The sequence below is a fragment of the Carcharodon carcharias genome, chromosome 25 (genome assembly GCF_017639515.1).
Source record: "Carcharodon carcharias isolate sCarCar2 chromosome 25, sCarCar2.pri, whole genome shotgun sequence".
NCBI classification, from domain to species: domain Eukaryota; kingdom Metazoa; phylum Chordata; class Chondrichthyes; order Lamniformes; family Lamnidae; genus Carcharodon; species Carcharodon carcharias.
In genome coordinates this window covers 25,112,170-25,137,104 of record NC_054491.1, presented here as the reverse complement: position 1 = coordinate 25,137,104, position 24,935 = coordinate 25,112,170, and the positions used below count along the sequence as shown (strand labels likewise).

The window sequence follows — 24,935 nt, the reverse complement described above, 5'->3', positions numbered from 1 at the left end:
TCTGCTGCCTTTGTCCTTCTAGATGATAGTGGTCACAGGTTTGGAAGGTGCTGTCTAAGGAACCTTGGTGAGTTCCTGCAGTGCATCTTGTAGATGGTACACACTGCTGCCACTGTGCGTCAGTTGTGAAGGGAGTGAATGTTTATGGATGAGGTGCCAATCAAGTGGGCTGCTTTATCCTGGGCAGTGTCCAGCTTCTTGAGTGTTATTGGAGCTGCACTCATCCAGGCAAGTGAAGAGTATTCCATCACACTCCTGATTTGTGCCTTGAAGATGAAGGACAGGCTTCGGGAGTCAGGAAGTGAGTTACTCGTTGCAGAATTCCTAGCCTCTGACCTGCTCTTGTAGTTTAAGTATATGAATGGCTAAAACAAAAACAGAATTACCTGGAAAAACTCAGCAGGTCTGGCAGCTTCGGCGGAGAAGAAAAGGGTTGATGTTTCGAGTCCTCATGACCCTTCAACAGAACTGAATGGCTAGTCCAGTTCAGTTTCTGGTCAATGGTAACCCCCAGGATGTTAATAGTGGGGGATTCAGCAATGGTAATGCCATTGAATGTCAAGGGACAATGGTTGGATTCTCTCTTGTTGGAGATGGTCATTGCCTGACACTTGTGTGGCACGAATGTTACTTGCCACTTGTCAGCACAAGCCTGGATATTGTCCAGGTCTTGCTGCATTTGGAGATGGACTGCTTCAGTATCTGAGGAGTGGCGAATGGTGCTGAACATTGTGCAATCATCAGTGAACATCCCCACTTCTGACCTTATGATGGAAGGAAGGTCATTGATGAAGCAGCTGAAGATGGTTGGACCTAGAACACTATCCTGAAGAACTCCTGCAGTGATGTCCTGGAGCTGAGATGACTGACCTCCAACAACTACAACCATCTTCCTTTGTGCTTGGTATGACTCCAACCAGTGGGGAGTTTTCTCCTTGATTTCCATTGACTCCAGTTTTGCTAGGGCTCCTTGATGCCACACTCGGTCAAATACTGCCTTGATGTCAAGGGCAGTCACTCTCACCTCACCTCAGGAGTTCAGCTCTTTTCTCCATAATTGAGCCAAGGCTGTAATGAGGTCAGGAGCTGAGTGGCCCTGGCAGAACCCAAACTGAGCATCAGTGAGCTAAGTTTCACTTGATTGCACTGTTGATGACCCCTTCCATTACTTTAAGTGATGACGAAGAGTAGACTGATGGGGCAGTAATTGGCCGGGTTGGATTTGTCCTGCTTTTTGTGTACAGGACATACCTGGGCAATTTTCCACATACCTGGGTAGATGCCAGTGTTGTACCTGTACTGGAACAGCTTGGCTAGGGGTGCGGCAAGTTCTGGAGCACAAGTCTTCAGTACTATTGCCGGAATATTGTCAGAGCCCATAGCCTTTGCACTATTCATCTAACGTAATCTAGGCTGGCACTTGCTGCACTGTCCGAGGTGCCTTTTGAATGAGACATTAAGTCAAGGCTCTAGTGGTCCTCTCAGGAAGATCCCAGTGGCACTCTTTGAAGAAGAGCAGGTGAGCTGACTGGCTATCTTGGCCAATATTTATCCCTCTGGTAACATCGCTAACACAGTGTCATTGGTCATTGATCTTATTGTAGTTTGGAGAAGTTTGCTGTGAGGAAATTAGCTGCCACATTTCTCACATTCCATTGCTTCAAAATATCATCAAACACTTTGGTTTGTCCTAAAGATGTGAATGGTGCTATATAAATGCTAGATTTTCTGTCTTTCTTGGAGCCTTCCAGATCTGTGTGCATCTACCACGTAACCCTGGCATCCATGCACCTACAGTCCACACTATCAGCTTGTCTCTCTGTCTATTTAACCCTTTCCTAATGGAAGTAATCAAAATTGTTTCAGTGAAGGACTCTCAATGAATTGATGGGATACTTTTACACCGACCTGTTGTTTGGTAATTTCTGTGTTCTGTTGTGTAGGTGTGTGTGTGGCATATCTCAGTTCCTCAGGGTCACATAATCCAATTGCTGTTCCATAACTTCAGCTTGGAGGCTGCGGCAGACTGTCGGTATGACTTTGTGGAGGTGCATGACCGAGCTAGCAGCAGTCCCAGCAGCTTCATGGGAAGGTAACGTGTACAAAATACCCATGGGCGCAGTGCAGTGTAACAGTGATCTTTCACCCCTGGGACCCAGGGCTAGGTTCAGCCTGGGAAGGTCGATGAAGTAGGACCACATGACACAATAGCCTATGACACCAGGGACCCAGATTGAAACTCCCAGCCTGATGAGAGTCTTATGCCTTGTGCAGGGAATGTGGTGGTCATGGGTGAACTGACATCGTGTCATACATGGGAAAGGGAAGCTTTGAGTTGGACCCTCCTCCAGTCCTGGCCTGAGCTATGTTGAGTAAAGGATGCTGTAGCCAAAGGATACGCAAGAGGTAGTCAGGGGGGAGAATGATTCCTCCAATTAAACATTAGGAAGGCTGAAGCCATAATTTTCAGTCCCTCCTACAGACTCTGCTCCCTTGCCACTGACTTAATCTCTCACTCTGGCAACTGTGTGAAGCCTGGTCACACCTTTGGTGTCATATTTGATTCTGAGATGAGCTTTCAATCACATATTTATGTCATTGCTAAGCCTCCTATTCCACCTCCTGACTCTGCCCCTGCCTCGGCTCATCTGCTGGCTTTGCTGCCTCTAGACTTGATTATCCCAATGCTCTCCTGGCTGGTCTTCCCCTACACTCTATCCTCTGGAAACTTGTGGTCATCCAAAACTCTGCTGCCTGTATCCACACATGTGGCAAATCCCATTCCCCCATCACTCCTGTGCTTGTTAACCTACACTGATTTCAGGTTCAGCAATACCATGAATTTAAAATTCTTATCTTCATCTTCAAATCCCTCCAAGGCCTCACCACTCCCTATCTCTGTCATCTCCTCCAGTACCCACAACCCTTTGAGATACCTGCACATGATCAAGCTCTTGGTGATCTGTTTGGTGTCATATTTTGTTTGATAATTCCCCCAGTGAAGTGTCGTGACAGGTTGTTATGTTTAAAGCAGTCTTTTATTACAAGTTGGTGTTGATTCCTGTCTCATCTCAGAGCTTTCTGATGGTGATTTACAGAGGGACAGATGGCAATATGTGAGCCTGAACTCACAACTAAATGAGAACAGATGGGCAAAGGGAGTGAAAAACACAAAGTATAGCCACTTCTTTCCTTTTAAAGATACTGTGGGGACTCCCTCCCTCCAACTCTGACATCCCCACGACATGAGATGCTGGTTCTGTTTGTGGCTGATGAGGGAGAATCAGACCTGGGATTCTTTGCCACCTACCATTCGGTCAACAGGAGTGAGGGTGAGAAACAGTGCATTCATTCTGACATCCCACAAAGGACATTAACATGAAGCGTGAACGCGGGAAGTGGAACAGGTGACTTTGCCCCAGTGGTCTTGGGCAGTGGGTTGCACTAACTCTTGCTCCAATTTGGACATTTATTATAACAGTCCTGTACTTAAGCTGGGCAGCTCTGCCAAACAAGCAATGATACCGGGAATATACCTGACAGCTCAGAGATGTTAACCCCGGGGAGATGTTAACCCCGGGGAGGTGTTAACCCCAGTGAGATGTTAACCCCGATGAGATGTTAACCCCGGGGAGGTGTTAACCCCAGTGAGATGTTAACCCCAGTGAGATGTTAACCCCGGGGAGGTGTTAACCCCAGTGAGATGTTAACCCCGGTGAGGTGTTAACCCCAGTGAGGTGTTAACCCTGGGAAGATGTTAACCCCGGGGAGGTGTTAACCCCAGTGAGATGTTAACCCCGGGGAGGTGTTAACCCCAGTGAGATGTTAACCCCGGGGAGATGTTAACCCCAGGGAGGTGTTAACCCTGGGGAGGTGTTAACCCCGGGGAGATGTTAACCCCGGGGAGATGTTAACCCCGGGGAGGTGTTAACCCCGGGGAGATGTTAACCCCGGGGAGGTGTTAACCCCGGGGAGGTGCTAACCCCGGGGAGATGTTAACCCTAGGGAGGTGTTAACCCCGGGGAGGTGTTAACCCCGGGGAGGTGTTAACCCTGGTGTGATGGCTCCAATATTAAAGGAGCAAAAATTCAAAATTAAAATTCAACTCCCCTTTCCTTTAAATCAAAGTTGAACTGTGGTATATCCCAAATCCTTATGTGAGTTAGTGACTTGTTATCATAAGAACATAAGAACATTAGATAGGAGCAGGAGTAGGCCCCTCGGGCCCTCAAGCCTGCTTGGCCATTCAATAAGATTACAGCTGATCTTATTGTGTTTCGATTTCCACATCCCCATCTAACCCCAATAACCTTTGATTCACTTGCCTAACAAGAATCTATCTACCTCTGTCATAAAAATATTCAGTGACCCCGCCTCCATCACCTTCTGAGGCAGAGAGTTCCAAAGTCGCACAGCCCTCTGAGGGAAAAAAATTCTCCTCATCTCCTTATCACTTAGGCCTGTTGGGAATCCAGCATTTTCCCTTCCTCCAGGATTTTCTATACACGTTTGTAATATTTGGAGAGCAATCATACAGCATGCAATATTGTTTAGAAGTTCACAGGATGCCAGACTGTGTTAAATCACTCGTTCTTCCTTGTTTCTTGTGGCTCAGTGACATGCAGCCCTCATGAGTTCAGCTGTATAAACGGGCAGTGTGAAGCAATGCAATGGGTGTGTGACGGCTGGAATGACTGCTCGGATGGCAGTGACGAGATGAACTGCAGTGGTGTCACCCACCTGCCTTACGGTATGTGAATGGTATTCCTGTGAAAGGGTTACATGGGAACATGACACGTACTTACCTGTAGGAATGTAAGAACTGTTGGACAATAGAAGTCCGAGGTCCTTCTAGTTCATCAGCCATCCCGATAGTTACACAATGCAGTAGATTCCAGCATTTTTCCCACTACTGATGTCAGGCTGACAGGTCTGTAGTTCCCTGTTCTCTTTCTCCTTCCTTTCTTAAATAGCGGGGTTACATTTGCCACCTTCCAACCTACAAGAACAGTTCCAGAATCTAGAATTTTAAAAGATGACCACCATTGCATCTACCATCTCTATAGCCACTTCTTTCAACAATTTGGGGTGTAGCTCATCAGCTTCAGGTGTTTATATACTTGAAATCCCATTGATTTCTCTGGAGCTTTTTTACTAATATTAATATCTTGCAGTTCCTCATTTACACTATTCCCTTGATTCTCCATTATTTCTGGGAGACTTTTAGTATTTTCCTTCATGAAGACACACACAGTATTTGTTTAGTTTCTCTGCCATTTCCTTATTCCCCATTATAAATTCTCCTGACTCTGTTTGTAATGGAACCACATTTGTTTTGCTAATCCTTTCCTTTTTCCATACTTACAGAAGCTTTTACAGTTTTTATGTTTCTCTTTAGTTTATTTTCATGTTCTATTTTCCCTTTCTCCATTTTTTTCTTGGTCCTTATTTGCAGAATTCTAAAATGCTCCCTATCCTCAGGCTTATCTATTTTTTGGCAACTTGATATGCCGCTTCCTTTAATCTAATACAATCCTTGATTTCTTCTGTTAGCCACAATTGGAACACTTTCCTTGCTGTTTTAGGGTTTTTGCATGTTAAATGACTGTATTTTTGTTGTAAGCTATGTATTAGTTCTTCAGATGTTAGCCATTGTCTGTCCACCATCATACCTTTTAATGTAGTTTCCCAATCCAACACAACCAATCTGCCCCTCACATTTTCATAGTTTCCTTTGTTTACATTTAAGACCCTAGTCTCTGATTGAATTACATCACTTTCAGACTTAATGTAAAATTCTATCATATTATGGTCACTCTTTCCTAAAGGCTCCTTTTACAACAAGGTTATTAATTAGCCCGTTTTCATTGCACAATACCAAATCTAAAATTGCCTGATCCCTAGTTGGTTCCTCAATGTACTCTTATAGAAAAGCATCCTGCATACATTCCCAAAAACTCACCCTCCACAATATTAGCACTAATTTGGTTTACCATTTCTGTATGTAGATTGAAATCCCCCATGATTACTGTATTACCCTTATTACATGCGCCTCTAATTTCCTGATTTACACTGTGATTTATGTTACCACTGTTGTTTGGTGGCCCATAAAGAATTCCCCCCAATTCCTTGCTGTTCCTTAGTTCCACCCAAACTGATGGGCTGAATTTTACGGCCCTCCATCTGGTGGGATCTTCTGGCCCCACAAAGTCAATGGACTTTTGAATGGCTTGCCATATTTTATGGCCAAAATTCCACCCTTTGTCTTGATCTTTAGAACTAAGGTCATCTCTACAGTACTAATGCATTCTTTAATTAACAGAGCTACCCCACCACCTTTTCCCAGCTTCCTGTCCTTCCTGAATGTCACATACCCTTGAATATTCAGGTCCAAGTTTTGGTTTCCTTGTAGCCATGCCTCTGTAATGACTATCATGTCATACATATGAATTTCTATTTGAACTGACAATTCACCTGTTTTATTGCAAATGCTGCAGGTGTTCAGATACAGAGCCCCTACTTCAGTTCCTTTACTCTTTTTGTAAACTCTGGCCCTACCCACTGGCACACTCTTAATTATCTGGTTAAGCTGATCTTTTACTCTTTTTGGTCAAAAATTTGAGGACATTCTCACCCCTTTCTCCAAATTCCCTTTACTGCTTTCTCTGTTCTTCTAATGAAGTTTATGGCTCCTTTTTGAGAATTGAAATTGGGACATCCTTGCCTGAACTACCCCAAGTATCCTTTAGCACTCAGCTGAAGCAGCCATTAATCTTATTTGGACCTAGACAGTGTCATAAAATAGTTCCACAATGATAATATTCCCGAGTTGTAACATAATCTGCTACCCCGGTAAATTGAGTACAGGGCGCAAGGTGAACCTGGGTAGCTTTCTTGTCAATGATTCGGAACCATTTTTAGCAGTACGTATACCCACTGGACTGGGGGGGCAGGGAAGAGGGTAGACACAAGGATTGTGAAGCTGCCTCATAACTTGTGAAATTCTGATTTACCCAAAACATGTTCTGGATATTTTGCTCTTGTTTCCCAGAAACCGATTGTGAGAAGGTTGAGGTAGAGATGTGTCAAGGCCTCAGTTATAATGAGACTTCATTCCCCAATATCTGGCTTGGAATTCCAGATCAGAGAAGTGCTATTTCTACCCTGAAAGACTACAAGGTGAGTGGGCTCAGCTATTCCTACCATACCTAGTGGTACCATAGTTTGTGCTGATGCAAGACTCTTGTGTTCCAGTGTAGTTTGCTGTGGAACAGCAGAGATCCTACTGCTCTTTATTTGTATGAGTGGCTTAACGTCTGTAAATATGTTTAATTAGTTAATTTTGAGATTGAGTCCAACTCAGTTGTGTTCTGCTGATATCATCTCCCAGAACACATTGGAGAGAAATAAGTGCACTGGATATATAGAATTGTGTTAGTCCCAACAGCACAAGATCTTTGCAGGGGCAACAAAAACCCCGGGGGTTTGAGTTTGGAATGGATAAGGTCCACTTATGAGAAACCCAGCAAGAGAAAGTCAATATCCTGAAATGAAATTGTGCTGTGAGCAATGAGCTGTGAGGGATTTCCATTCTGTCACACATTTAGTGTTGTGCCAGCTGCAGTTTTGTTACCTTAAGGAAATGCAATATGGAAAGAGCAATTTCGATCGATCTCATACCTTCAATATGCAGTGGATTCCCCATCATAGACTTCACTCCACTCATTTGTTCTCTGGTCGGAAAATCTGCTTCTATGGTCCCTAACACCCAAAGACAATCAAATAAATCTCCAAAATATTCTTACACCTTCACACCTGCACTATTACACCCCAGACTGCTGCCCTTCAACATACCCCTCCCTCAATGCAGGGAAGCCCCTCCCTCAGTGCAGGGAAGCCCCTCCCTCAGTGCAGGGAAACCCCTCCCTCTCAGCAGTACAATTCAGGATGAAAGCAAGATTTAAAAGAGTAGATGAGGTGAACCAAGTATTAGGTGATGCCAAGTTTGTGTTGGAGGAGGTTGGGGAGGTTGGTGGGAAGACCGAGGTACCTGGGGTGTTCTACAGTTTTGAGGTTCCATTAAACAGTGAGTCAGAGTAGGAAAGTGGGAATATTCTGTGGTGCCCAGATTTCATGTTGTGGATTTGAAGAAATAGTGAGAATCCTGGTCCCAAACAGCTATGAATCCAGATGTGTTTTGAGCCAGGGTAATGAAACACTCCCTGCCATTTACTTCATGGAGTCTGTGACTGACAGCTGTGTTATCAGGAATTCTCTCCACGCCTCTCAGCTTTCTGCTGAATGATTGGGTGTTTGATTTGGACTAACAGGGTTTCAGTGCTAACGATTCTGACCAGTTCTAATCCTTTGGTACCTGGATGTCCCAATACTAACACTTTATCCTTTCATTCCAACAGCTTCTGACTGAATTGGTCTGCTATGAGAATCTCCGCCTATTGACCTGCAGCATCTTTGTGCCCAAGTGCATAAGGGATGGTGGGGTAGTGCCACCCTGTCAGTCCCTCTGCCAATCTGCAGAGAAACAGTGTCAGCACTCACTTGAATCGCTGGGCATAATGTGGCCTTTCAACTGTAACCTTTTCCCAGACTCTGATGATCCCATTGAATGCGTGAGACCATAGAGGTGTAACCCACCCAACCCATAGAGGGGTAACTCCCCCCCCCAATCCATAGAGGAGTGCCCCCCCCCAATCCATAGTGGGTTAACCCCCCCAATCCATAAAGGGGTAACTCCCCCCAATCCATAGAGGGGTAACTCCCCCCCAATCCATAGAGGGGTAACTCCCCCCAATCTATAGAGGGGTAACCCACCCCCAATCCATAGAGGGATAACTCCCCCCCCAATCTATAGAGGGGTAACTCCCCCCCAATCCATAGAGGGGTAACACCCCCCAATTCACAGAGGGCTAACTCCCCCCAATCCATAGAGAAGTAACTCCCCCCAATCCATAGAGGGGTAACTCCCCCCAATCCATAGAGGGGTAACTCCCCCCAATCTATAGAGGGGTAACCCCCTCCCCTCCAATCCAGAGAGGGGTAACCCCCCCCCCTCCAATCTATAGAGGGGTAACCCCCCCTCCAATCCATAGAGGGGTAACTCCCCCCAATCCATAGAGGGGTAACTCCCCCCAATCCATAGAGGGGTAACCCCCCTCCAATCCATAGATGGGTAACTGCCCCCCCAATCTATAGAGGGGTAACTACCCCCCAATCCGTAGAGGGGTAACTCCCCCCGATCAGATCCTTAGCTGCAGCTACCTTAACAACTGAAACCGGAATTGTTATAATTGCAGCATCCCTAACAGCAGCACCTAGGACACTGCAAAAACAAACCTCACTAAAACACAAACTACACATTTCTTAGTAAAAGTGAAGAGTTAGAATTTTAAAGGTTCTCATATGTGCAGTTTTCTCCCTCCTTCAACAAGACCAAAGCTGCGAAGATGAAACTCAGATTTAAAGACACATCAAGTTGACCTCACAACTGCAAATGGACCGATGCAATGTCCACACTTGCCTTATGGAAGGCATGATTTTATTTTGAAACAACATAAACTGTGGCAAAGTGACTATCAAGCAGCCATTCTGATTCATCGTAAACATTACGCTGTATGTTTGCAGATTCCTGGTAAATGAGATCACTGTTGCTATAACATGTCAATGTCTGCCTGGGTGGAGCTGACTCAATGGGGTAATTTTACCATAGGGTTATCAACCCTCCAGGATTGGCCTGGAGTCTCCAGGTACTGAAGATCAAACTCCAGGACACTGCCGTGTGCAACCCCGGAGAAAAATCACCGGATATTCAAAAACAATTTTTGAACATTTCTCTTTCAGATATAGAAATATTGAAAATGGGGTGAAAAAGGCTGTTTGGCTGATAGTCAAGCATCACCTAATTGGGTAATGAGTTTTTTTGCTTTCCAGTTGGCATAGGAAGGCAGCACGTCACAAGGATGGATGTGTTGGCCGATTAACAGCTGGAGCGTGGGGGAAGTCAAGTGATGAAACTTCCAGGAATACATTTAATCATAGTTGGCAATCCTATTCACTGACCCCAGCATGAAACTGATAGGATGGGATGGATAACTGATTTCACATCTGCCCAATTATAAACTTGGGTGACGTGTAAAAGCGGCGTTGCTCCCAGTCCTGTCAGTTTTCCAATGAACAAGTTAACATAAAATGGCCCCGATATGTCAGTCAGGAGCCTAAAAGCAGTTTCCCAAAACCCATTGGGTGAAGAAGATTCCCAGTGTGACATGAAGTCACACAGATCACCAGGTTCCTGGCTTTGATGTCCAGCCTGTGCAGAGCTGTCTAGTCTCAGCTGAGGCAGTATCTGACAATGTCAAAATGACCTTACTTTTCATGTACGGGAAAGGGTTAGGAATCAGCCAGGGTCCCTAATCCTGATCATTACCCAGTGACTGGTACTAGACCGTATGCTCATGGCTGTTCGCTGGGTACTGTATTTGTTTGACTTGTGATGCCACAAAGCTGGGAAGACTGTGAAGCTGCTGCTGAGGGTCACACTTGAAGAGTGATGATGTGGATGAGTTATCCAAGAAATCAGCATCTTCAGGAGAGGAGGGAAGAAAATGGGGAAAATAGTAAAGAAGAAGCTGGGCAACAGCATTCTCAATGCTACATTATAATCCACTTAGTGCAATGATCTGCATCTTGTATAACTTTATAACAACTCATTTAATTTACACACACAAATAAATAAATAAAACAGCAACATGTTCACCAAAATAAATCTGTTTCTGATGAGTTCCAGTCTATCAGGATGCTTTATCACACCTCTCAGAAACGCTTCATGTAAGATGAATTATGGAATGCAGTTTGAGTGAGCACTTAACCTACTTTTCTTCGTGTAGGTTGAGGGACAAATGTTGGATCCTCAGTGCCTGAGAATTCCTTGATCTTCAAATAGCACCTTTAACTTTCATTTGGGCCTCTAGAACAAGGAGTTGGGGGATTGGTTTGATCTTATGAAAAGGCCACACTTCAGGCAGTGCAGCACTCCCTCAATGTTCAATTGTTGTGTCACTTTGGTTAGATTGTCAGGTCAAGGAGTGGACTGAATGTTTACGCCACAGTGGTTTAGAAATTGTATAACACCACTGAACATCTGATTTGTTTTAGTTAACATTTATACTCTCAGAAGTCTTTCTTTGACAAGAAGACTGTCTTTGTGGGAATCGGTTTGCCTTTACTCAGTCTGTTCCCAGTCCCTGTATCTTTACTCATTCTTTTCCCGTTCTCTGTCTTGTCTCATTTTGTTCCCATTCCCTGTGCCTTTTCTCATCCTGTTGTTCCTGGTTTTGCCTCTGAGCGCACCAACCATTTCCTTCTGGAGTCAGAGCCAGTGGGTAAGAGTTTCTCATTCCCTTTGAACTGAGCTGAGTGGTGGAGCTGTCTGATTGGAAGATTGAGGGGCTGCACAGGGACGTACTGACAAAGCTGCCAGTAGCAAAGAGCTGTCACCACCACTCACAGTTTCACTTCTTGCAAAACTAGAAAATATTTCATCTTTATGGTAAGTTATTTAATGTATTTTTCAAACGGTGTCTCTAGTTTTCCAAGCGCAGTGAAGGAATGGAACTTAAAATCTTCTTAACAATCTGAGCACTTGCTGCGCACACTCCAAGAGCCTTTATGGAGCAGCTTCAAAATACAATTCTGCGGATGTGCAGACTCCAGACTGCAGTCTGAGAGGTTTTAACTGTTCCTTAGAATTCCAACTCTGTAATTCTATTTTATTTCACACGAATCAGAACATTAGGAGTATGGAGCAAATTGAAAACATGGACTCTCAGTGCATTCAACAGATAACGAGATTTAGAGGGGGACTATACTTCATGAAGAATTTTTCAAAAACTATTTTACAGTGTATGACAGGACAGTCTGTCTGGGGTAATTATGCTTCACCATGTTGTGTTTGTAATGAGATGAACAAATGGTTTATTAAATTCTCTTGAACCGCCAGTTTTGGCAGCTGGAAATTTGCCTTTTATTTTGATGTCAGTTTATAATAACAGAAATGAGATTACTTGAGTCATAAGACCATATAAACACTACAGGGGAATAACAGAGGGAGCTCAGAGCTCAGCCAACACTTTTAATTAAAGGGGCATTGGCTTTCAGCACCTATTGTTTGACAATCCCTTAAACGTGCAATGTAATGGTATAAATGAGAATAAAATGCATCACATAATCACTTGTGTACAACGTTGTCAGGTCAAACTGTTCTTCCGAATCCCTGGACTCTGATGAGCACTTTCTCAAACACAGTAGATCCCTCTCCCACTGAGTGGGCAACAGATCACATCCAGAGGTCAGGTCCTGGGTCCCCTCTATGCTGAAAAGGGACAGTCTGTGTGAGCGGTCCAGTGGTCTTCATTACATCTGTAAAGATAATGAAGGAACCATAAAAGATTTGCAACCAAGCAGACAGCCAACCTCTAGGTTACAGAGACAGACAACAAGACAGCTTCAAATCAGCAAGATCCAATTGAGAGGCTGAGCCAGAGACTGCAAGCACCTCAATTCACTGATATCAACAACCTGCAACAAACACTCAGTGTCCTGGTTATGTCTCCTGGTTTGGTGGTCCTGAGTAAATGGGTGAGCAGCTTGATTTGATCATTTTGAGTGGCCCTGAGGGGTGAGACAAAGGATGGCGGAAGAGAATATTCTCTTTCCAAATATTGGTCAAGGGCCCTTCTCCCCTGAAATATTGAATACCTCCTCCAGGAGGCTCTGATCCATTGGCACCAAGTGTGAGCTTTCACCTAGTTCCTCATTGACACCCCCTGACCTTTGGCTCAGGCAATGTAAAGGAGGATTTATTTAAACGATCACCCGGCCACTCTCAAAGGAAACCTGGATTAAAATGGATTCATATATGCAGTAAAGAAAAAGGCCATTCTACCCACTGTGTCTGTGCCAACTCTTTGAGAGGGCTTTCCAATTAATCTCACTTAGCTTGCTCTTTCCCTAGCCCTGTAAATTTCCTCTTCAAATATTTATCCAATTTCCTTTCAAAAGTTAATATTGAATCTGCTTTCACTGCTCTTGCAGACAGTGATTTCCAGATCACAACAACTTGATGTGTAAAAATATTATTATCCTCACCCTCCCAGCAGTTCTTTTACCAATCACCTCAAACCTGAGACATTTGAATACTAACCCTCCCCACTGTAAAGTTTCTCCTTATTTACTCTATTAAAACCCTTTATAATATGGAATACCTCAATTAAAATTCCTCTTATGCTTCTCTGTTTTAAGGAGAACACCCCAGTTTCTCAAATCTTTCTATGAAACTGAACTCATGCTCTGTACCATTTTAGTAAACCTCCTGCGCACTCTCTATAAACTCTTGAAATCCTTCCTAAAGTGTGGTTCCCAGAATTAGATACAGTTCTCCAGATGGGGCCTAACCAGTCATTCCTTTTTGCTCTACAGGGTTGGAGCCTCTCCCTGAACCTCAGGATGAGTTGTATTACCTTGTCTGTGTTACTCTTGTTGTTGCCAAGTACCTCGGCCAACATTAAGGACAACAACCTTTCCGGATTTTGTGATGGTCATCCAGGAATTCCAGGAACTCCGGGACGTAATGGGTATCCGGGTCTGGCAGGGCGGGATGGGAGAACTGGGAGGGATGGAATGCCTGGACTACCAGGACACAAAGGTGACGCAGGAATACAAGGTAAGGATCGTGTCACAACTTCCTGCTGCTGCTGGCTGCTAGTCTCAGAGCTCACTGATATAAACTCAGATAAAAGCAAAATACTAAGATAAGATATAAACATTTGTGTTAAAAATATGACCAAACTGAAATCAACAAATAATTTTAAACCAAAGAGCCTCACAGTAGTTAGATTTTATTATAAAGTGCAATTCTGGGTGAGGATGGGACTGACTCACCTGTGATGCCCCATAGTTGAATTGCCTGTCAACACCCACTGCAGTGATCCCCCAGTTGAGGCACTCCTGGAGCCCATGGGATGTACGTCAGTGCCTTCAAATGAAGAGAGAAAGGAGAACAAAACAAAAATTGTTTTTGTCTAATGAGTGGGTTGTTGAATTCAGTTTGGATTTGTGCTCTGAGACAGCTGGACTCTGCTCTCTGTCCTTCCTCCCCAGATTAGAGACATGACCACAAAGCTGGATGTAGCATTGAGCCATGTATGAGACATAGACCCTCCGTGATCCTTATCTTAGTCAATTTGCTCCAGCATTTTGGTTATAAGCGTTATCTGTGATACAGACAGACATTCTCTAAATATTGAATTCCTTCATCTTAGCCAATGCCTTGAGGTGCTCCAGTCTGAGACACTATCCTAGAGTTTGAAATTTTTATTTTCTTTGTATATCAGAGCACAATAATATAAACTGTGTCGAAACTACAGAGATGGACAGATCGTGACTTGCTCCCATGGTCAAAAAGTTTTGTCAAACACTCGTTCTCCCCCCCATGCCTGCAGTGTCCCTTTAAGGGGTGTGTTTATGGTTTTCAGTAATGGTTTAGTTGCTTATTACTCATTTCTGTTCTTAATCATATTCAGCTGGAAGTGTAAGGGGAGTTGGGAGGGGTGTCTGGGGCCTAGGAGCAGCGATCCGGGTAACTAAGTAATTCTATTTTGTTTTCTTTTAAAGTAAGTTGGAACACGCCCCTGGGCCTGTTTTATTTTAGTTTGATCAAAAACCCCCCACTGTTTCTTTTGATATAGCGTCCCATACAACTTCTCTGGACTGATTCCCGGGACTTGTACTTGCTTCTGTTTACGAAGCCAGCCGTAGACTCTCAGCTTTGGGAAGCCCAGTTTTTCTTTTCCTTTGCTGGAGTTGCTGATTTTGGCTGGGATAAGGTCTCCACAGGCACCAGCTGTCCATTTACTGCCTCAGCCCCGTGACTGCCTGTGTGCCAGGCCGTGAGTGTGGTCGGGGATGTGCCAGGCCGTGAGTGCAGTCGGGGATGTGCCAGGCCGTGACTGTGGTCGGGGATGTGCCAGGCCGTGAGTGCGGTGGGGGATGTGCCAGGCCGTGAGTGTGGTCGGGGATGTGCCAGGCCGTGAGTGTGGTCGGGGATGTGACTGTGAAATAAGATCAGATTTTGCTGGATTTACACAGCTGGTTAATGAGCTGTAAAATTAACATTTCAAAAGCATAACACCTTTAACGTGGTCAAACAATCCCAATGCGTTTCACAGGAGCATTATCAAACAAAATCTGACACTGAGCCACAAAAAGAGATATAGATGACCAAAAGTAAAAAAGGGTCAAAGTAGGCTTAAAGAAGTATGTTAAAGAAGGAAAGAGAGGCAGAGAGGTTTAGGGTTGAATTCCAAACATTAGGACCCAAGCAACTGAAGGCACAGCTGCCAATAGTGGATTGAAGGCTGCACAAGAGGCCAGAATTGGAGGAAAACAGATTTCTTGGAGGGTTGTCACATTGGATACTTGAACCCATCTTTTCCAGTTACAGATGCTGACTGATGTGCTGATTTAGAGTTGTTGTCTTTCTGCTATTTGACAGTGGACTGCTTCACAGCCAAACCCAATCCTGGCCTACATCCAACATCCACATGAGTGCATTTTCTAGCAAGAATCCACTGATGTTTATTAGGAATAAGGACCCTGACTCACTATTCCTGCCCATTGCCAGTGAGCACTGATGGCAATTATTATAACTCAGGCCTGAGCATGGTCAGAAATTTGCTCCTTCCTGCTCTGTGGCACATCCACCCACTGAGCCATCAAAAGGAGTTAAACTTTTAACTTGAAAGGCGAAGTGTAGCATGTTCTGGAGCCAACCAGAGAGCAGTTTACATTAGACTTGGTATTGTGTAATGTGACAGGGTTAATTAATGACCTCAGGGTAAAGGCACCCTCAGGTAGCAGTGACCACAATGTGATTGAATTTTACATCCAGGGTGAAAGGGAGAAGAGTGGGTCTAAGACTAGTATTTTAAACTTAAATAAGGGCAACTATATAGGGATGAAAAAAACAAAAAAACTGCGGATGCTGGAAATCCAAAACAAAAACAGAATTACCTGGAAAAACTCAGCAGGTCTGGCAGCATCAGCGGAGAAGAAAAGAGTTGACGTTTCAAGTCCTCATGACCCTTCGACAGAACTTGAGTTCGAGTCCAAGAAAGAGTTGAAATATAAGCTGGTTTAAGGTGTGTGTGTGTGTGTGTGTGTGTGTGTGTGTGTGTGTGTGTGTGTGTGTGTGTGTGTGTGTGTGTGTGTTTGGGGGGGGGGGGCGGGGGCGGTGGTGGAGAGAGAGAGAGAGAGAAGTGGAGGGGGTTGGTGTGGTTGTAGGGACAAACAAGCAGTGATAGAAGCAGATCATCAAAAGATGTCACCAACAATAGAACAAAAGAACACATAGGTGTTAAAGTTGGTGATATTATCTAAATGAATGTGCTAATTAAGAATGGATGGTAGGGCACTCAAGGTATAGCTCTAGTGGGGGTGGGGAGAGCATAAAAGATTTAAAAATATTTAAAAATAATGGAAATAGGTGGAAAAAGAAAAAACTATATAATTTATTGGAAAAAAAAACAAAAGGAAGGGGGAAACAGAAAGGGGGTGGGGATGGAGGAGGGAGCTCAACCCCTAAAGTTGTTGAGTTCAATATTCAGTCCGGAAGGCTGTAAAGTGCCTAGTCAGAAGATGAGGTGTTGTTCCTCCAGTTTGCGTTGGGCTTCACTGGAACAATGCAGCAAGCCAAGGACAGACATGTGGGCAAGAGAGCAGGGTGGAGTGTTAAAATGGCAAGCGACAGGGAGGTTTGGGTCATTCTTGCGGACAGACCGCAGGTGTTCCGCAAAGCCGTCGCCCAATTTACGTATGGTCTCTCCAATGTAGAGGAGACCACGTTGGGAGCAACGAATGCAGTAGATTAAGTTGGGGGAAACGTAAGTGAAATGCTGCTTCACTTGAAAGGAGTGTTTGGGCCCTTGGACGGTGAGGAGAGAGGAACCTCTCTCCTCACTGTCCAAGGGCCCAAACACTCCTTTCAAGTGAAGCAGCATTTCACTTGCGTTTCCCCCAACTTAATCTACTGCATTCGTTGCTCCCAACGTGGTCTCCTCTACATTGGAGAGACCATACGTAAACTGGGCGACGGCTTTGCGGAACACCTGCGGTCTGTCCGCAAGAATGACCCAAACCTCCCTGTCGCTTGCCATTTTAACACTCCACCCTGCTCTCTTGCCCACATGTCTGTCCTTGGCTTGCTGCATTGTTCCAGTGAAGCCCAACGCAAACTGGAGGAACAACACCTCATCTTCCGACTAGGCACTTTACAGCCTTCCGGACTGAATATTGAACTCAACAACTTTAGGGGTTGAGCTCCCTCCTCCATCCCCACCCCCTTTCTGTTTCCCCCTTCCTTTTGTTTTTTTTCCAATAAATTATATAGTTTTTTCTTTTCCCACCTATTTCCATTATTTTTAAATATTTTTAAATCTTTTATGCTCTCCCCACCCCCACTAGAGCTATACCTTGAGTGCCCTACCATCCATTCTTAATTAGCACATTCATTTAGATAATATCACCAACTTTAACACCTATGTGTTCTTCTGTTCTATTGTTGGTGACATCTTTTGGTGATCTGCTTCTATCACTGCTTGTTTGTCCCTACAACCACACCAACCCACTCCACTTCTCTCTCTCTCTCTCTCTGCCACCGCCCCCCCCCCCCCCCCCCCCCCCCCGCCCCCCCCACACCTTAAACCAGCTTATAATTCAACTCTTTCTTGGACTCGGACTCAAGTTCTGTCGAAGGGTCATGAGGACTCAAAATGTCAACTCTTTTCTTCTCCGCCGATGCTGCCAGACCTGCTGAGTTTTTCCAGGTAATTCTGTTTTTGTTTTATATAGGGATGAAAGCTGAGCCAGCTGAAGTGAACATGGATACTGGGCTAGAGGTTAGATCAATAGAGAAGCAGTGGTAGACATTTAAGGGGAGATTTCAGAGTATTCAGAATAATTATATTCCTACTATAAAGAAAAATTCTAAAGGGAGGACCCACCATCCATAGTTAACTTAAAAAGTTAGGGAAAGCATCAAACTGAAGTAAAAAGCATATAACTGTGCAAAGCTGAGTGGCAGGTCAGGTGATTGGTCAGAATATAAAGAACGGCAGAGAATGACTAAAAGGTTAATCAGGAGAAAGAAATTAGAGTTTGAGAGGAAGCTAGTTAAAAATGTAGAAACAGATAGCAAGAGTTTCTGCAGGTATTTAAAAAGGAAAAGAGTAAGTAAAGTGAGTATTGGTCCTCTAGAGTGACAGTGGGGAGTTAATAGTAGCTAATAAGGAAATGACAGATGAAATGAACAAATATTTTGCTTCTGTCTTCACTATAGAGGATTCATATAACATTTCAGTAATAGCTGTAAATCAGGAGTTGAATGGGAAAGGGGAACTTGGTGAAACTATAATCATTAGGGAACTGAGAAAACTGATAGAGCCATGGGCTGACAAGTCTCCAGGTCCAGATGGACTTCATCCTAGAGTCTTAGAAGAGATGGCTAATGAGGTAGTAGATATGTTGATTTTCCAAAATTCGCTTGATTCTGGAAAGGTTCCATCAGTTGGAAAGTAGCAATTTTAACCCCTCTATTCAAGAAGGGAGGGAGGCAGAAAACAGGAAGCAATAGTTAGCTTGACATCTGTCGTGGGGAAGGTGTTAGAATTGATCATTATGGAGGTTATGGCTAGGTACTTAGAAAATCTCAAGGTAATCGGGAAGAGTCAGATGGTTTTGTGAAAGGGAAATCATGTTTAACCAATTTATTAGAGTTCTTTGAAGGAGTAACATGAGCTGTGGATAAAGGAGAGCCTGTAGATGTGCTGTACTTGGATTTCCAGAAGGCATTTGGTAAGGTGCCGCATCAAAGCTTATTGCAGAAAATAAAAGCTCATGCTGTAGGGGATAACATATTAGCATGCATAGAGGATAAGCTGGCTGGCAGAAAACAGAGAGTATGTATAAATGGGTCTTTTTCGGATTGACAGGATGTGACGAGTAGATTCCCACAGGGTCTGTGCTGGGGCCTCAACTTTTCACAATTTATATCAATGACTTAGATGAGGGGAGCAAAGACACGGTAGCTAAATTTGCAGACAACATAAAGATAGGTAGGAAAGTATGTTGTGAAGCAGACATAAGGAATTTGCAGACAAATATAGATAGGTTGAGTGACGGGGCAAAAATCAGCCAGATGGAATATAATGTGGGAAAACGTGAAGTTGTTCGCTTTGGCAGGAACAATAAAAAACAGAGTATTACTTAAACAGAGAACAACTGCAAGATTCCGAGGCACAGAAGGACCTAGGTTTTTTAGTGTATGAGTCACAACAGGTTAGTAAGCAGGTACAGCAAATAATTAAGGCAGCTAATGGAATGCTATACTTTATTATGAGAGGAATTGAACATAAAAGTAAGGATCTGTATCTGTACCTTGCTCATCCTGCTTTCTATCCTTAATATCACCAAATAGCACATTTCTTAGTTAATATCACCACTGTCAACACCTCTTTGTCCTTTTATCTATGACATCTTTTGGCTATCCCCACCTATCACTGGCCCTCTGTCCAGCTCTACCTGTCCCACCCCCACTTAAACTAGCTTATATTTCACCTCTTTTTTATTTTTCCTTAGTTCTGTTGAAGAGTCATTCGGACTCGAAACGTTAACTGTATCCCTCTCCGCAGATGCTGTCAGACCTGCTGAGTTTTTCCAGGTATTTTTGTTTTTGTTTTGGATTTCCAGCATCTGCAGTTTTTTGCTTTTATAAAAGTAAGGATGTTATGCTTCAGTTATACAGGACATAGGTGAGACCGCACCTCAAATACTGTGTGCAGTTTTGGTCTCCTTACTTAAAGAAGGATGTAAATGTGTTGGAGGTGGTTCAGAGGAGGTTTATATCTGGAATGAGTGGGTTGTCTTATGAGAAAAGGTTGGACAGACTGAGCTTGTCTCCACTGGAGTTTAGAAGAGTGAGGGGTGATTTGATTGAAGTATACAAGATCCTGAATGGTCTTGGCAAGGTGAATGTGGAAAGGATGTTTCCTCTTGTGGGTGAGTCCAGAACTAGGGGGCACAGTTTTAAAATTAGGGGTCACCCTTTTAGGACAGAGATGAGGAGAATTTTTTTTCTCCCAGACGGTTGTGCGACTTTGGAACTCTCTGCCTCAGAAGGTGATGGAGGCGGGGTCATTGAATATTTTTAAGGCAGAGGTAGATAGATTCTTTTTGGGCAAGGGAATCAAAGGTTATCAGAGTTAGATGGGAATGTGGAAATTGAAACACAAGAAGACTGGCCATGATATTATTGAATGGTGGAGCAGGCTCGAGGAGCCGAATGGTCTACTCCTGCTCCTATTTCTTATGTTCATATGGGTCTGATGAGAGGCTTAGTCTCAATTATGTGTTGATTCGATGTTTTAGCTTATGATGTCAACTGAAATTATTGATTAAGTTACAGGCTGGAACCAATCTGATTAATTCATTATCTTCCATTATTTATCCACATGATGATCACAAGAACAGTATAAATATTTCAGACAGTTACTTGTGTTTAATCATTTTTGTGTGAAGGCACACTTGATAAATTTACTACTTTGGTTATGAATAAAACCAAAGGTTGATTTTCTGGTCAATAGATATTCCTTGGTCAAAGACATGTGTCTCTATGGCAAAAATACTGAAGAAGGACTTTGGTACAGTTTTAATAGGAGAGAACAGTACAGGGAATGAAAAAGTTCAGGAGATGGTTCTCCTGATTTATCTCTTTCCCCCTTTTTGAGCAGAGGTTTTGCATTGGCAACCCCCTCTGATCCTCTTTCATACTGAAATCCAAGAATGTTTGACAGATTGTTCACAGACCCTTTGTTATTTCCTCTCCAACTTCCACATTCTAGGATGCAGCCACCAGAGCCCAGTATCACATTCACTTTCAGTTTCACCAGTATTTTCAGTGTTTTTTCAGTACCACTTCCCTAAGCTTAGGGAACAGGTTAGCAAAGCCGTTAATATGAAGTACACAGGATCCCAAAGTTTATTAATGAGGCATCAAGTACAAAAGCAAAGGTGATGATAAGCCTATAAACATGGCTACGTTTAGAATTCTGTCTCTAGTGTTGGGTGCTCCAACTGGAGGAGAATCTCAGTGTCATGGAGAGGGCACAGATTCATTGTATAATGCCAGGGATGGGAGACTTAGGCGAGAGACATTGTCAATCTTTCTGTTAGATCAGTGAAAGTTAAGAGGATCACTGGTAAGTGAACCAGTGCCTAGAGGGGATAAATTTAAATGAAGGGAGAAAGGGGAAATTCTCTTTTATTGAGTGGGTTAAGATGTGGAATACCTGACCATAAACAGTGGTGAAAGCAGAATTCATAATGGCTCTTGAAAAAGAAGTAGATAAACATTTGAAAAGAAAATTTGCGCAGGGTAGGAGACAAGGGCAGGGGAATGGGACTAAGTGAAGAACTCTTTTCAAAATGCTGGCTTAGACACGATGGGCTAAATATTGTCCTAATGCCATGTAAAATTCTACAACTCTATGATTCACCCTAGTCTGAAACATTAAAAGATGTTTCCACCTGTGGGGAGCCAGGAAGTACGGGAGATAGCTCTAAGATAGGCACTAATAAATTGAATAATGAATTCAGGAAAAACTTTATTACTCAGTGACTGGTTAGAATGTGGAACTTGCTGTCACGTAGAGTTGTTGAGGTGAATAGCAGAGGTGATAGAAGGAGGCTAGATATGTACATGAGGAAAAAAAAGTAGAAGTTAGCATTAGATGAAGGGAGGTGGTGGTGTAGTGGTATTGTCACTGGACTGGTAATCCTGAGACCCCAGGTAATCCTCTGGAGACCTGGGTTCAAATCCCACCATGGCAGATGGTGGAATTTAAATTTAATAAAATAGTCAAATGATGACAATGAAGCAATTGTTGATTATCATAAAAACCCACTAACGTCCTTTAGGGAAGGAAATCTGTCACCTTTACCTGGTCTTACCCACAGCAATGTGGTTGACTCTAAACAAGGGCAATTAAGGTTGGCAATAAATGCTGGCCTAGCCAGTGACACCCATATTTCATGAACAAATAAAATAGACCCCTGTGCAACATAAACACTAATTGGACTTAATGGCTATTTCTGTGTTGTAACTGCTTTGTAATGAGGACAGAATCTAACACAGTCCATGCAGTCCCAGGCAAAAGAGCATCTTCAGCCTCCTGTGCTGGATATGGTTTTGGTTCTGAGTGAGGCATGACATTGTAACAACTAGTGCATTGCTGGTCTCCTCTTCTGGGGCTGGGGAAAGAAATGGAGAATCCTATTTGCAATGATGTAAAACATGACTTTGTTTTTCAGGTTTTCCTGGGCCTTTGGGGGAGCAGGGCATTCCAGGGCCACCTGGTCCAACAGGTGAGAAGGGAGTGAAAGGGGATAGCTTGATTAGCTACAACTCAGCATTTAGTGCGAAACGTTCCAAGACCCACATCTTCCCCCTGCTTGAGGAGGCAGTCCAATTCGATGTGGTTATACACAATGATCAGAGGCACTACAACCCAGTGACAGGAAAGTTCACCTGTGAGATCCCAGGTCTCTATTATTTTGTGGTTCACTCCACAGTTTACAAAACCAGCCTGCAGTTCGACATCATGAAGAACAACGTTTCCATCTCGTCCTTCTTCCAGTACTATGGCAACTGGCCAAAGCCTGTCTCACTATCAGGTGGAGCCCTCATGCGTCTGGACCCCCTGGACCAGGTGTGGGTGCAAGTGGCAGTGGGGGACTACAATGGGATTTATTCCAGTGCAAAGACAGACAGCACCTTCACCGGGTTTTTAGTCTATTCTGACTGGCAGAATGCTCAATTCCTGGTTTAATGTCCAATATTTTTGGTCCTTGTAACATGTACGGATTGTATTTTACATCAAACTGAACTTCAAACACATGACATTGTTAGAGATTTACTATATCATTGTGCACGTTTCCTTGGCTTTAGGGTCACCATCTGTCTAGTTTTTCTAAAATGTAAACCAAACCAATGTCTGTTTATAAATGAAGCCTCATTTCATTGTCTTGCAATATGTTGGCTCTGAGATTACATTGGGCAGTGCCAAAACCTGTTGCAGTATCAAGATGAGAAAGAGCTGGAGATCTCTTGCATTATACTTCTGTCCTTTTCAGTTGCCAAAGAGCTTTCTTGGAGAAGTAGTCAAGGTGCAGGGCAGGCAGTGCCAGGGCAGCTGTCTGAATGAGACACAAAATGGCTCTCATGGGCCAAATGAGAGTTGCAAATGTGGAGAGAAAGATGATCTGGCTCCAAAACTTAGGACAAAGCAATTTAGAATGTAGCATCAGAAAGTGAAAGTGGAATTTGATAAAGTGGAATCGTGGTGATTCCTGCAGCCAACGATTGTGTTACCATAAACTAGTGAATCTGCAAAGCCACAGGCCCACAAACCGGGGAACCTGTAAAGTCACAGTCCCATTGTTATAACTGATGCAGTTGGTAAAGCAGAGTTATTTAAAAATCCCATAGGGAAACTTCAAACAATTGTCATAGCCTATAATTTTAAGTGTTATGTGTGAGGTGCAACTCTAAATTCAGGAATCAGACCACCAGTTCTCGCGGTTTTACATTAAACTAAATGAAACATTTTATTAATTTACACAAGTTAAACACATACACATGTCTACAAATTACTACTATCATAACTTTTAACAAATTCCCAAACTAATCCCCATTAAGGCAACAGCAACCCATAGACTTAACCAAACACCAGGCAAAGCATTTTTACCTTACAAATTCAAAATGAGGTTCTTTTCACTTTGGTTCCTGTGTAGCCAGTTGGAGGTTTACAGCTGTCTTTAGATCTCACATTGCCTCTGCTCTGTGCACCCAAAATGGTTGTCTTGTTATCCCTACCACTGCCCCTTGAATGTTAATTCTCATTGTATCAACAACCTCTGAACTAAACCTCTCTAACAATAAAACCCCTTTCATAGTACCAATTTTATTAGTAATATAAACGTATTGCTTGGTAGCTGCTAGATATGTGTCTGTTTTCACCCGAAATCTTGAATGTTCCATTCAAAAAATGTAAATGCATGCTATCTCTCTTACATATCAAAACTAGTACATATCAAAACACTCAGACTAGCTGTCTTTAATCCAATTAAGACACAGCCACAGCCTAAAACTCTGTTTTAAAAGAAAAATATTTGCCAAAATATTATATACATTAATAGCTTAATGACATCCCCCTCCTTATTGAAAAATGAACCATCATAATTATAAAAGACGGCTTCATTTTAATAACCCATCTCACAGTATCTCCTATACTTAATACACTATTACATTACCAGATTTATGTATTAACATAACAATATATATACACATGTCCTTGGTATCAACAGAAATCACTCCAGTTCAGTGTCCAGATTTTTTAAAAATGTCCTATTTTCCTTTAAGCTTCAAGCTCTTGATAATGCATCTGCAAACAGATTTTCTCTTCCAGAAATATGTATAATATGTAGATTAATGGTTGTAATAATAGACTCCATCTGAAAAGCCTTGCACTTTTGTCATGAAATTTGTCCAAAAACTTCAAAAGATTATGGTCTGTATAAATGATTGTTTCTGATGAATTGTTTGCAACATAAATTTCAAAATGCTGCAATGCTAACACCAAACTCAAAGTTTCTTTTTCGATTATTGAATATCTTCTCTGCTGTACATTCAGCTTCCATGAAAAATACCCTATCGGTTTTTCAATTCCAGTGTCATCATCTTGTAACAGTACAGCCCCAATGCCTATATCGCTTACATCAACGGCCAACTTGAATTGCTTGGCATAATT

The 24,935-nt window shown here is 43.1% G+C and overlaps 2 protein-coding genes across 2 annotated transcripts in view; both read left to right on the top strand.

Moving 5' to 3' along the window:
- Positions 1-8,642, top strand: part of LOC121269721 (membrane frizzled-related protein-like) — a 329,796-nt gene extending 321,154 nt beyond the window's left edge. The window contains exons 6-10 of the mRNA XM_041174574.1: positions 1,944-2,092; positions 3,202-3,332; positions 4,616-4,750; positions 7,052-7,179; positions 8,418-8,642. Of these exons, the coding sequence (XP_041030508.1) occupies positions 1,944-2,092; positions 3,202-3,332; positions 4,616-4,750; positions 7,052-7,179; positions 8,418-8,642 (768 nt within the window). The remainder of the gene's footprint in view (positions 1-1,943; positions 2,093-3,201; positions 3,333-4,615; positions 4,751-7,051; positions 7,180-8,417) is intronic.
- A 2,590-nt stretch (positions 8,643-11,232) lies between these two features.
- Positions 11,233-24,648, top strand: c1qtnf5 (C1q and TNF related 5). Its single transcript, XM_041174602.1, has 3 exons — positions 11,233-11,566; positions 13,495-13,738; positions 22,438-24,648. The coding sequence occupies exons 1-3, from the start codon at positions 11,564-11,566 to the stop codon at positions 22,953-22,955; spliced, it is 765 nt and encodes a 254-aa protein (XP_041030536.1). The 5' UTR covers positions 11,233-11,563; the 3' UTR covers positions 22,956-24,648.
- Positions 24,649-24,935: the final 287 nt, after the last annotated feature.

Bases quoted from the DNA above. Each gene is read 5' to 3' on its own strand.
- c1qtnf5 (XM_041174602.1), top strand. The intron at 13,739-22,437 runs GTAAGGATCGTG...TTTGTTTTTCAG, and splicing joins AGGTGACGCAGGAATACAAG to GTTTTCCTGGGCCTTTGGGG.